Consider the following 12,613-nt stretch of genomic DNA (forward strand, 5'->3'; position numbering starts at 1 on the left):
GGAGAAGGCTCTGTCCCCAAAACTGCGGAGATTGGACTTGTGGATGGAGAGGAGACTGGCTGATGTGGATCTGAGGGACCGTGAGGGTTGGTAGGGGGAGAGGAGGTCAGTGAGATATGGGGGGGCCAGATGGTGGAAGGCTTTGTAGGTGAGGACCAGGATTTTGTAGGTGATCCGGGGGCAGATGGGAAGCCAGTGAAGTTGTTTGAGGACTGGAGTGATGTGATGCCAGGATGCCAGCTATGCATTTGTCACTCCATGGTTCTGAGAACAATGAGCAGTGATCACAAGGCCATAAGGAATAGGAGCAGAACTGAGCCATTCGGCCCATCAGGTCTACTCTGCCATTCAATCTTGGCTGATCTATCTCTCCCTCCTAACCTCATTCTCCTGCCTTCTCCCCATAACCTCTGACACCTGTACTAATCAATAATCAATCTATATCTGCCTTAAAATTATCCACTGACTTGGCCTCTACGGCCTTCTGTGGCAAATAATTCCGCAGATTCACCACCCTCTGACTAAATACATTTCTCCTCATCTCCTCCCTAAAAGAACATCCTTTAATTCTGAGGCTATGACCTCTAGTCCTTCACTCTCCCACTATTGGAAACATCCTCTCCACATCCACTCTTATCCAAGTCTTTCACTATTCTGGATGTTTCAATGAGTTCCCCCTCATTCTTCCAAACTCCAGCGAGTACAGGCCCAGTGCCGACAAACGCCCAACATACGTTAACATTCCCGGGATCATTTTTGTAAACCTCCTCTGGACCCTCTCCAGAGCCAGCACATCCTGATGGGGAAGAGGAAGGAAGTGAGATGGGGAAGGGAGAAGATGTGAGCTCCAATCCTGTGTAGCCTAAGTCTTCGGCTGCTAATTCCAGCAAGGATTCGGAGCAAGGATCCCCATGTTAAGGTGGAGCACGGGATGTCTGTTCTGAGGGCACTTTCTGAATATTTGTGGTCAGCAGGCAGGTTTTGGTACAGGGCGGAATGAACAGGAGAGGAACCAAGTAGATCCTAGAAAGATTTTCAATGAACTTCTCAGTAAGAGGCACAAATTTAACAAAGCTGACATTTTTATTTATGGATACAGACAACAATCCCCGCCTGTTAGTAGCTATCCCCGCAACAATCCCCGCTGGCTCTGGCTTGAACACATTCTGCCAGTAACAATTTATTCACAGAAAATAGCAAAGCAGCTGAGCCTAAACATCATTGTAAAATGTTACTTTATCATTAAAATTGCAAATGTTCCAAATGTCTCCCCGATGAGCTATGCACCTTCACCAAATAATGATGCCACAGGTCATCTTAATTGCATTATAACTAAAATATTTAAATTACACTCAGAAACTGGTTCGCAAGCAAACACAAGCTTTTCACTGTACCTTGATACATGTGACAATAAGCTAAACTGAAACTAAACTGTACATTCAAACATGCCCAGGGAGTTAGAAGTACTTTTGCAAACAGCCAAGGGGTTTAATAGACCTGGAGCAAGCCCCAGTTGGTTGGAACTAACCTACATTCGGAAATGAGTCAAGGTGAATGTTGCCCACCATTGATACATTCCCCTTAGATCTTTGGGAAAAGGGGACATTGAAGAGACATCAAGGGACATCTGGGCCCATTACTGTTTGTCATCTACATCAATGATTTGGATGAGAATGTACAGGGCAAGATTAGCAAGTTTGCTGATGATACAAAAGTCAGTGGTTTTGCAGATAGTGAAGATGGTTGTGAACGATTGCAGCAGGATCATGATCGATTGGCCAGGTGGGCAGAGGAATGGCTGATGGAATTTAATACCGAGAAGTGTGAGCTGTGGCATTTTGGGACGTCGAACATGGCAGGACCTACACAGTAAATGGTAGGCCTCTGGATAGTGTTGTAGAGCAGAGGGGTCTGGGAGTGCAGGTACATGGTTCCTTGAAGGTCGAGTCGTAGGTAGATAAGGTGGTCATAAAGGTTTTTGGCATTTTGGCCTTCATCAGTCAGAGTATTGAGTATGGAAGTTGGGAGGTCATGTTGCAGTTGTATAAGACATTGGTGAGACCGCATTTAGAATATTGTGTTCAGTTCTGGGCACCATGTTATAGGAAAGATATTGCCAAACTTGAAAGAGTTCAGAAAAGATTTACGAGGATGTTGCCAGGACTAGAGGGTGTGAGCTATAGGGAGAGGTTGAGTAGGCTGGGACTCTTATTCCTTGGAGCACAGGAGCATGAGGTGTATATATATAATCTTATAGAGGTATGCAAAATCACGAGAGGGATAGATCGGGTAGCTGCACAGAGTCTCTTGCCCAGTCGGGGAATCGAGGACCAGAGAACATATGTTCAAGGTGAAGGGGAAAAGATTAAATAAGAATTTGAGGGGTAACTTTTTCACACAAAGGGTGGTGGGTGTATGGAACATGCTGCTAGAGGAGGTAGTTGAGGCAGGGACTATCAAATTGTTTAAGAGCCAGTTAGACAGGTGCATGGATAGGACAGGTTTGGAGGAATATGGACCAAGCGCAGGCAAGTGGGACTAGTGTAGCTGGGACGTTGTTGGCCGTTGTGGGCAAATTGGGCCGAAGGGCCTGTTTCCAAACTGTATCACTATGACTGTATGATACTATGAAGAGCTGACAATGTCTGGCCACCCCATTTAGTGCTACTAACTATAGAATATTTCTAAAGAATACAGGACTTCGCAATTGGAGTTTCAGTCAAAGAGAGAAAAGAAATGATGGAGTAGCTCAGAGGGTCAGGCAGCATCTCTGGAGAAAAAGAAATAGGTAACGTTTTGGGTCAGAACCCTTCCAGCTGTAGGATATAATTAACCAGTTATAACAGATCAAAGTTCAATTTCATTTGCACGAACTCAGCTACTAAACCTGTCTACGCCCTCATTCATTAAACGCCGATGTTCGAAAAGTAACGCTCACCCAACATTGAAAGCCTTCCACCCCTAACCACGTATTTTTGACATTAAATGGCATTATCACTGTCTTGCTCTACATCATTTACATCCTATGGGCAGTGTGTGTGTGGAATGAACGGAAACTCAATGGGATCACCACCTACAGTAGATACTGTGGCTAGAACACCAGGGAAGATGCTAGGTATCTGCCAGCATATGATCCAGCGCCTGACATCTCATAGAGTGGCACGGTGGTGCAGCGGTAGAGTTGCTGCCTTACAGCGCCGGAGACCCGGGTTCGATCCTGACTACGGGCGCTGTCTGTACGGAGTTTGTACATTTTTCCTGTGACCACGTGGGTTTTCTCCGAGATCTTCGGTTTCCTCCCACACTCCAAAGACGTACAGGTCTGTTGGCTAATTGGCTTGGTGTAAATGTAAAATTGCCCCTAGTGTGTGCGGGGTAGTGTTAATGTGTCGGGATCGCTGGTCGGCGTGGACCCAGTGGGCCGAAGGGTCAGTTTCCGCACTGCATCTCTAAACTAAACTAATTAGATCCACAAGGTAGCAGTGCCAGGGCATGTGCAACTCAAGAAACTCGACAGCATTCTGGACAAAACAGCCCATTAAATTGGTATCCCATCCACCAACCTAAACATTGAACAATGGTTGCAGCATTGCAGTTGCTTGCCTAGTAATAACAGCACCTCTCAGACCTGTGAGTTAAGAGTTGGGCAATAGCAGTTGGCTTGCCAGGAAAGTCAAGATCCCAAGCAATAAATAGATACGAACCAAAATATGAGGACTCATCATTAGTTGGGAATCCAGAAATCAGGGGTACATCCCCACAGATTGTGAATGAATTAACCGCACATTTAAGATGTACAAGTTGACATTGCAACACAAAAGCAATGTGTGACCCACACCCCCACCCTGGCCACACACTCATTTCACCCCTGCCATTGGGAAGAAGGTACAGTAACGTCCAGGTTCAGGAACAGCTTCTTCACTACAGCCATTGGGCTATTAAACACTACAGCCCCAGAACTGTTATTGTTATTATTGCATTATTTTTGTTTTTTTGTATTTTGTGTGTACATATGTGTGCGTGTGCGTATTCTGTACACATGTGTATTTGTGAGTAAGTGTATATATATACACACACACTATACTTTTTTTTTGTTTATTATATTGTTTACAGTGTACTATGTTTACATATTCTGTTGTGCTGCTACAAGTAAGAATTTCACTGTTCTATCTGGGACACATGACAATAAAACACTCTTGACTTTGCATAGTTCATTAGTTTTTTCATTCCTTTTACCCAACAGAAACACTGATCAGCCACTTACCGATTTGTCCCCTGTTTTTCCTGCCATGATTGCACGAGATTTCGCTTTTGTGATAGGGAAAGTCTTAATGTACGATTCAAACATGTGTTTGGCAAGGGCTCGGAGATCAGCAGAGACCGTGTTCAGTTGATCAGTATCGCTGGAGATTTCAGCCAGGAGCTTCTCCTTCTCAGCCTGTGGCATTCTTCCAAATCTAATTGCTATTAAATAAATAACAACTGAACATTTTGTTTCAAAGTAATTTCTCTAAGTTGCAGTATATCATGTTCAGAAGGAAACAAGTAATAACATTGAAACAGACCAGTCATGCAAAAATAGACACAAAAATGCTGGAGTAATTCAGCCGGGACAGGCAGCATCTCAGGAATGGGTGACATTTCGAGTCGAGACCCTTCTTCAGACTGAAATCCTTTAGTCATGCTAAAATCCTTTGGGCTCAACATTATTTGTTTATTCAATAGAAGAAAATATAATACTATGGATGATCATTTTCAACGCAGTTCAAATTTGTTCTTGGGAGTCTATATGTTACTTTTCTTTGCTAGATCTATTTTACTTTACAAAATAAACAAGACCTTTCCTGTGTTTCAGTAAGATGGTTTTTACCGATTAATTGCTAACCCTGACTTGGAGGGTGCAAGGGATGTTTATCATATCATAAATTTGTATCGTTTTTACTGTTGCCTTACAGGCTTATTGCCCTCCCCAATGCAATGGTCTTGGAAAGAAATCCGATGATGGATACATTGAGATAGTCCTCCAAATACACATTAATAAATGCTTATTCTTGAAATATTATTTCAATTCTGATACATTTTCACTACTATTTCCAAAATTAAAATGTAATAATCCAGAAATATCTAATCTTTAAATTCCTATTTTCTTGCTAATCCTTCCACATGCACCTGATCCATATCCCGACATATACACCGTTCTCAGTCATATCTACTTCTATCACCATCTCTGACAGTGCATTGTAGGGACCTATCACTTCTGACTGTCTACCCTATCTATGCCCCTCACAGCTTTGTACACTTTTATTAGATCTTCACTCAGCCTCTGATGCTCCAGAGAACACAGTCCAAGTTTATCACGCTAATAACGTTGAATCTAGACAGTATCTCTTCTGCACTGAGCATGGTACAATGAGACAGCACACAATACTCCAAATTCAGCACAGCCAGAGTTTCTAAAGTTGCAACCTGACTTTTTGACTGTTATCTTCACTGCCCTAACTGATGAAGGCAAGCATACCACCATATAGATTTATTTCTGTTCTCAAAAGATCAAGAATTTGGTAAAAAGATATCCATAAATTCTGACCTAACCACTTTAAATGTATCCCATCCCATCCTTCCTTCATATCCCTGGAGGGCAGGCAGTCAATGTATTTGTTCCTCAGCTCCTCCAAGTGTTACTGTGTAAACGTGTAGGACAAAATGTGCAGGCAGATCTCGAATCAACTGTCCCGCTGTGGGGAATGTTAAAGTAGAGAGATAAAGTATCTAGTATTCAAATATGGCAAATAAATTGTTTAAAATACTTGTCTTTCAACTGGTTACCTCATGTTTGAATTTCGTCCACTTGGCTGGAGGGGTAATTGCATCATTTGCAGTTGGGTGGTGCGTGGGAATGGAGAAAACTATGAAGTCCTCTTTAAATGTGCCTACATTCCACATTCAATGAATTTGGCGCTGACTGCATTGTAGTCAACTGGTCACATAATGAAGAGGATTTCCAAAGTCTACAGAGTGATTTAGGCCATTTGGAAAAATGGGCTGAAAGATGGCAGATGGAGTTTAATGCTGATAAATGTGAGGTGCTACACCTTGGCAGGTCAAATCAAAATAGGACGTACATGGTAAATGGTAGGGAATTGAAGAATACAGTTGAACAGAGGGATCTGGGTATAACCGTGCATAGTTCCTTGAAGGTGGAATCTCATATAGATAGGGTGGTAAAGAAAGCTTTTGGTATGCTAGCCTTTATAAATCAGAGCATTGAGTATAGTCGAGCTGGGATGTAATGTTAAAATTGTACAAGGCATTGGTGAGACCAAATCTGGAGTATGGTGTACAATTTTGGTCGCCCAATTATAGGAAGGATGTCAACAAAATAGAGAGAGTACAGAGGAGATTTACTAGAATGTTGCCTGGGTTTCAACAACTAAGTTACAGAGATAGGTTGAATATGTTAGGTCTTTATTCTCTGGAGCGCAGAAGGTTAAGGAGGGACCTGATAGAGGTCTTTAAAATGATGAGAGGGATAGACAGAGTTGATGTGGACAAGCTTTTCCCTTTGAGAATAGGGAAGATTCAAACAAGAGGACATGACTTCAGAATTAAGGGACAGATGTTTAGGGGTAATATGAGGGGGAACTTCTTTACGCAGAGAGTGGTAGCGGTGTGGAATGAGCTCCCAGTGGAAGTGGTGGAGGCAGGTTCATTGGTATCATTTAAAAATAAATTGGATAGGCATATGGATGAGAAGGGAATGGAGGGTTATGGTATGAGTGCAGGCAGGTGGGACTAAAGGGGAAAAAAATGTGTTCGGCACGGACTTGTAGGGCCGAGATGGCCTGTTTCCGTGCTGTAATTGTTATATGTTATAATCATATCAACAGTAGCTGTAGCAGTCATGGGGCTGTCCCACTGCGGCAACCTAACTGGCGAGTTTAGAAGAGTTTGCCCTCGACTCATACTCGCAGCAAGCATGGTCGCCTCAAGGTCGTAGGAGGCCTCCGTAACTCTCCTTTATGCTCGAGAGTCGTCCCCGCGTACTCGAGGCCTCAGCTCGGTCGCGGTGTATTTTTCAACATGCTGAAAAATGCCCGCGAGTAAAAAAAAGGTCGCCATGGAAAAAATCAATAATTTTTTTTACTCGTAGGTTTAGTCGAGGTAGGTCGTAGTACGTCTGCATGTTAGTCGTAGGTAATCGAGGGTAGTCGAAGATAGTCTTCAACATAGTCGAAGGGAAGTCGAAGGGAGGTCGAAGGAGGTCGGCTTCACTCTCTACTATTCAGTGTCCAATCATCCCGAAAATCCTCCAAATACAGGGGCCACATAGTCGAAGGAGGTCTTCAACATGACACTTTTCCACAATCTCCTAAACTCTTCTAAACTCGCCAATTAGATCGCCACAGTGGGACAGCCCCTATAATTGTGCACGCACAAATCCATTAAACAGCAGTTGAATCATTCTTTTGCCATGCAGGGTCTTTATGAGCACTACAAAAGTTCAAAGTTGCAAACGTGACATGTGCCCGTGATGTTCTTAGTTCTGATAAATCAGTTTGACAGATGGAATTCGAGTAAAGTAGCAATTATCCATGATCTGACTTTATGGAGATAATGGTTAGGCCAGAATGTATGGATATCTTTTTACCAAGTTCTTGAAATACGATGAATAGTGGTAAATAAAGCATATGGTGTGTTTGCTTTTGTGAATATAATGCTCAAAAAGACAGGTTGCAGCTGTAGAGAGAGAGAGAGAGAGAGGAGAGAGAGAGAAAGAGACAGAGTGCCCGAGAGAGAGAGAGAGAGAGAGAGAGAGAGAGAGAGAGAGAGAGAGAGAGAGAGAGAGAGAGAGAGAGAGAGAGAGAGAGAGAGAGAGAGAGGAGAGAGAGACGGAGAGAAAGAGACCTAAGATTGACAGAAAGAGCTGGAGCAGAGAGAGAGTTGAGAGAAAAACTATTCAAAGGGGGGGTGAGGGAGACGGAGAGGGAGAACCAGGAGAGGGAGAGGGATAGGGAGAGGGAGAGGGAGAGGGAAATGGATAGGGAGAGGGAGAGGGAAATGGAGATGGAAAGGGAGAGGGGTAGGGAGAGGGAAAGGGAGAGGGACAGGGAGAGGGAGAGGGAGAGGGAGGGAACCCGAATCGAGGGGAGGGGAGGGAGGGGAGAGGGAGAGATGCTGCCTGTCCTGCTGAGTTAGTCCAGCATTTTGTGGAAAGGGAAAGGGAGACACCTTGAATATAGGGAGAGGGATTTGATGAGGGGAACTTCATGGGGGGGAGAGGGAGAGAGGGATTGAGCAAGAGAGAGAGATTTCCACACACACTCACCGTTATGCGACATGCCAACTGTGAGACACTTTTGGAATCTGCAGTACTGACATTTATTTCTGTTTTTTTTCTGAATCCTACAGTTTAGGTCACACTTATCGTATATCAACTTCAGCCGTATCGTTCTCCGGAAGAAACCCTGTCACAAATCAATACATAAATTCATATCATAGGATAAAATATACAACGATAAACTGAATAAATTAACCTAAGGAAGAAGTTGAATTGTTTATTTTCTTATTTCTGGTTATTTTTCATGCACGGATCTCTGCAATACGTAAATAAAGTGTCGATTCATACAATATTTCTAATTACTTTTATAACTGAGTGTGTAAAAGATCAAATACTCAATACAGGGTAGCTTAAACAAATGTTTATTTAACCTGATAGATGAGCAAAGGGTAAGTGTATTATGGTACCTTGCATCCTTCACAAGCATGGACCCCATAATGGAAACCTGAAGCCTTGTCTCCACACACTCTGCACTCGATAGACAAGACAGAATTTGATGAATCCTCGTGCAGTTTTGAAAGTGCTAATCCTTTCCCTGATATTTCATTGAAGCAAGTATGTTCAACTTTAATAGTGCCTGTGTGTCGAAAAATCACTTTTTCAGTCAAAATTCACAAGTGCGGTCTCATTGATCAGATAAATTTGAGCTTTAAATTCACAGTTAACACAGTGAAATACAGAATTCTACAGGATGCCCAGCAAAGGAACAGCAAGTGCCCATTGTCCCCAACCAGAGTTTATGCTCCACTTGAGCCTCTTCCCATTTTTGCTCATTTGAATTTGTCTGTGTGTCCCTATATTCCCTTTTCCTCCTTGTAGGTTATCCCAGCCAACCCTAAAATGGACCTAAGATTGACACAAAAAGCTGGAGCGACTTGGAGAGAGGATGAGAGAGAGGGTTAGGGAGAGAGGGGGATGAGAGAGAGGGAGAGAGGGAGAGAGAGGGGAAGAGAGAGAGAGAGGGAGAGAGAGAGAGGGGGAAGAGAGAGAGGGAGAGAGGGGGAGAGAGAGGGAGAGAGAGAGGGAGAGAGAGAGGGAGAGAGAGGGGAGAGAGAGAAGAGAGAGGGAGCGAGAGAGAGTGAGAGGGGTGAGACATGGGAAAGAGGAGAGAGAGAGGGGGGAGAGAGAGAGGGGGGTTGAGAGGAGAGAGAGCAGAAGAGAGGGGGAGAGAGGGAAGGGAGGGAGAGAGAGGGATGAGAGTGAGAGTGGGAGAGAGAGAGAGAGAGAGGGGAGAGAAAGAGAGGTGGAGAGAGAGAGGAGAGAGAGAAGAGAGGGAGGGAGAGGGGGATAGAGAGGCAGGGCTGCTAACTCCCATGCATTGAGCGTGAGAATCACGCATTTCACCAAATTCTCACGCTGATCACAAATTTTTCTCGCTCTGTTGTGAGAAATTCTGTGATCAACGAAAATTTCAAAACTCATATCAACTGCATGGGCCGCGGGTGTTGGAAGCGGCAGCAGCGGCGGGGACAGATGCGGACGGGGAGCGGGGCTGGCGAGTGTTTTCCGGGCTGGCGAGTCGTTCACTGCAGCTCCGGCCATGGAGCAGCCTCAGTGCAAGAGTCCCGGGCCGTTGGAGGTGTCGAAGCGTTGCGCCGCTGCCGTGAGAGTCTCTGTGCCGAATTCGCCCAGGTGACCGGCATGGACCAGGCTGCGGCTCGGTGCATCCTGGAGGACAACCAGTGGTTGGTGGAAGTAAGTACCAAGCACTGGGTAGATACGGTGGAAGATAGTGGACTTCAAATGGGGGTGGTTAGAGAAAGCATCCTGCTTGCCTGCTAGATTTTCACTTACTGTAACTGCAGGAAAAATGTTCCCGATGTTGGGGGCGTTCAGAACCATGGGTCACAGTTTAAGAATAAAGGGGGGGGGGCAGTTAGGACTGAGATGAGAACAAACTTTCTTCACGCAGAGAGTTGTGAATCTGTGGAATTACACCCATCACCCTTTGTGCGGATAAAGTTACCCCTTAAAAAATTACCTCTTAAAAATACTTCATACAAAAAACATTGAAATCATACTTCTACAGTGCACTAAAACATGATTTTAATACATCAAATTTCAAAATGTTCCTACCCTGGGAGGGGGGGGGACACCCTTCTTCCACACCCTCTCCCCACTCGGTTGCTCCACTCCCTCACCGGGTACCCCCAAGGCCAGTGATCAGTGATCGCACAGCCTCCCCCCTTTCAAAAACGCTCCAATCCAATTTAAAGCATATATATTGCATTCAAGTGTAAGTTAAAAGACTTGCTACAGTATGCACCATATTGCACAATTTCAAGCTGAAAAATGCAAATGTTCCATGCCAATGGGAGGGGGACACTCTCCTCCTCCTCCCCCCTCCCCCCCCTGGTCACTATACTCCCTCGGGCTTGGTCTCTCACAATTTCTCACTCCCAACTCTCACCCAATATTGGCAGCCCTGGTTTATTCTAATGAAATCATCAACAAAGACAAGGCCTTTGCTTACATGCACACTATTTATAATATGAATTCAAACGCTGTTACTCAATACTTTAAGGAAATGTAAAACTCATTAAATAGCTAGTTTTCTTTAGGATTGTAGCAAAAAATAAAATACAAATAAAATTTACTTTGGTAGTCCTGAAATATGTCATCATATTTATAGTCAGAGGATGCCTCATCAATTCTTAAAGAGGTTGCTGCATGATCTTCATAATGGACTGGAGAAACACTGGAAAAGTCCACGGTAGCAAAGGGTTTCACATCAAAGGAATGAGGATGGTTGCCAAGGTCCGACAGGTCCATTGTACCCATAGCAAAGCTGATGGGCCATAAAGGTAATTGGGTATCCACCATTCTTTATTCTGCAGGGGAAAAAAAGAGAAAGGAGATTTATTGCAACTGTTTTAAGGAATCCTGCTTGGATTCTTGTGTAACCCAAACTAGTACAGTCAATGGGGTGGGAGATTGCAACATTCACGTGGTCCGCCCTGTTTCGACAAATGCAATCAACGGCGTGCACAATCAAATAAGATCGAATAGAACAAGTTGTCCTATAACTTTAGGCTGTGCACGCCATACACAAGCAGAAGAAGTACAGTCAATATTGCAACAGAAAAAATAACATTTAACAGAGTATGAAGTAAAATATTTCAAATGATGTATAGCATATTGAAGGAGGAGAATTATTCTTAACATTTGGTAAATAATCCTGTATTTCACGGCGAAGATAGACACAGAATGCTGGAGTAACTCAGCGGGACAGGGAGCATTTCTGGAGAGCAGGAATGGGTGGTGTTTTGGGTCGAGACCCTTCTTCAGTTTTGTCCTCTCTTCAGTTCAAAAACATCTCTCCATATCGAGCACACTGTCTATAAGGATCAACCCTGCCAAATTATGCCCATTGATCACCGATTTCAATTTATTCCTACACCTCTCGTTCCTTGCACTAGTTGGCAGCTTTGAAAGCTCAAGACTAATTTCTGCTCTTACACGCTTGTCACATTCTGTTGCATCATTTACTACAGAGCAAAACTGCTGCAAAACCAGATGAGATGAAATTAGCATAGTAACTGCTGTGAAACTGTTCATGAAGCATGTGAAATATCATCCTTTAATCTTTCAGTACTGCTTCTAAACCATGTCTAACAAGACAACTGAGTTTTGCAAAAAAAATCCGTCCACCTGTCTAGACCCTATTTTTGTCATTCCTGTGTTAACCTCAGATGTGCTTTGGCACAAAGAGGAAAAAAATATCAATTTCTTTTTTTATCTCTGGATTTTTTTTAAATGGCTTGTGCATCGACACTAATAAATCATCAGATAATCAGTGCTTTCTTCAAAATTAGCCAAAATGTAAGTAAATTCTTGAATACATTTAAAAGTACATATCTTCACATTGGAATGATTAGTTAGATTTTCCCAATTAGTGTTTCAAATATAAAAACATATTTTCTCTAGTATCAACTGCAGAAAACTGTATGCCCAGATGTTAATACGATATCTAAAATCTCGTGCAAATAATGATTCCCTTATTGGTGCAATCAGCTATAATAGATTGCACAATACATGCCTTATGAATTATGCTCTTTCAGCATAAAAGTGTACAACAATAACATGATTTAAAGCATGTAAAAATATTGTGTAATAATTATACAGCCAAAACAGCTATAAATGCAAACTTTACGAAATTGAAGTATTTAGTGATCACATTTCCAACAGATATGTTATTCATTTGCAGATTTTTAACATTTGTGGAGTTAAACTCAGCACAAATTCTTCCTTTGACTCACTGCATCCCATCAGCAT

At 43.2% G+C, this 12,613-nt stretch overlaps 1 protein-coding gene across 2 annotated transcripts in view; it reads right to left on the reverse strand.

Annotated features, from left to right (window-relative positions):
• Positions 1–12,613, reverse strand: part of pparg (peroxisome proliferator-activated receptor gamma) — a 116,398-nt gene that overhangs the window by 15,195 nt on the left and 88,590 nt on the right. For both annotated transcript variants that reach the window (XM_055648226.1, XM_055648227.1), the window contains exons 2-5: positions 10,936–11,169; positions 8,746–8,915; positions 8,327–8,465; positions 4,265–4,464 (exon numbers count right to left, since the gene is read on the reverse strand). In XM_055648226.1, the coding sequence (XP_055504201.1) occupies positions 4,265–4,464; positions 8,327–8,465; positions 8,746–8,915; positions 10,936–11,161 (735 nt within the window). In that variant the 5' untranslated portion in view covers positions 11,162–11,169. The remainder of the gene's footprint in view (positions 1–4,264; positions 4,465–8,326; positions 8,466–8,745; positions 8,916–10,935; positions 11,170–12,613) is intronic.

Source organism: Leucoraja erinacea, chromosome 16 (assembly GCF_028641065.1).
Source record: "Leucoraja erinacea ecotype New England chromosome 16, Leri_hhj_1, whole genome shotgun sequence".
Lineage (NCBI taxonomy): Eukaryota > Metazoa > Chordata > Chondrichthyes > Rajiformes > Rajidae > Leucoraja > Leucoraja erinaceus.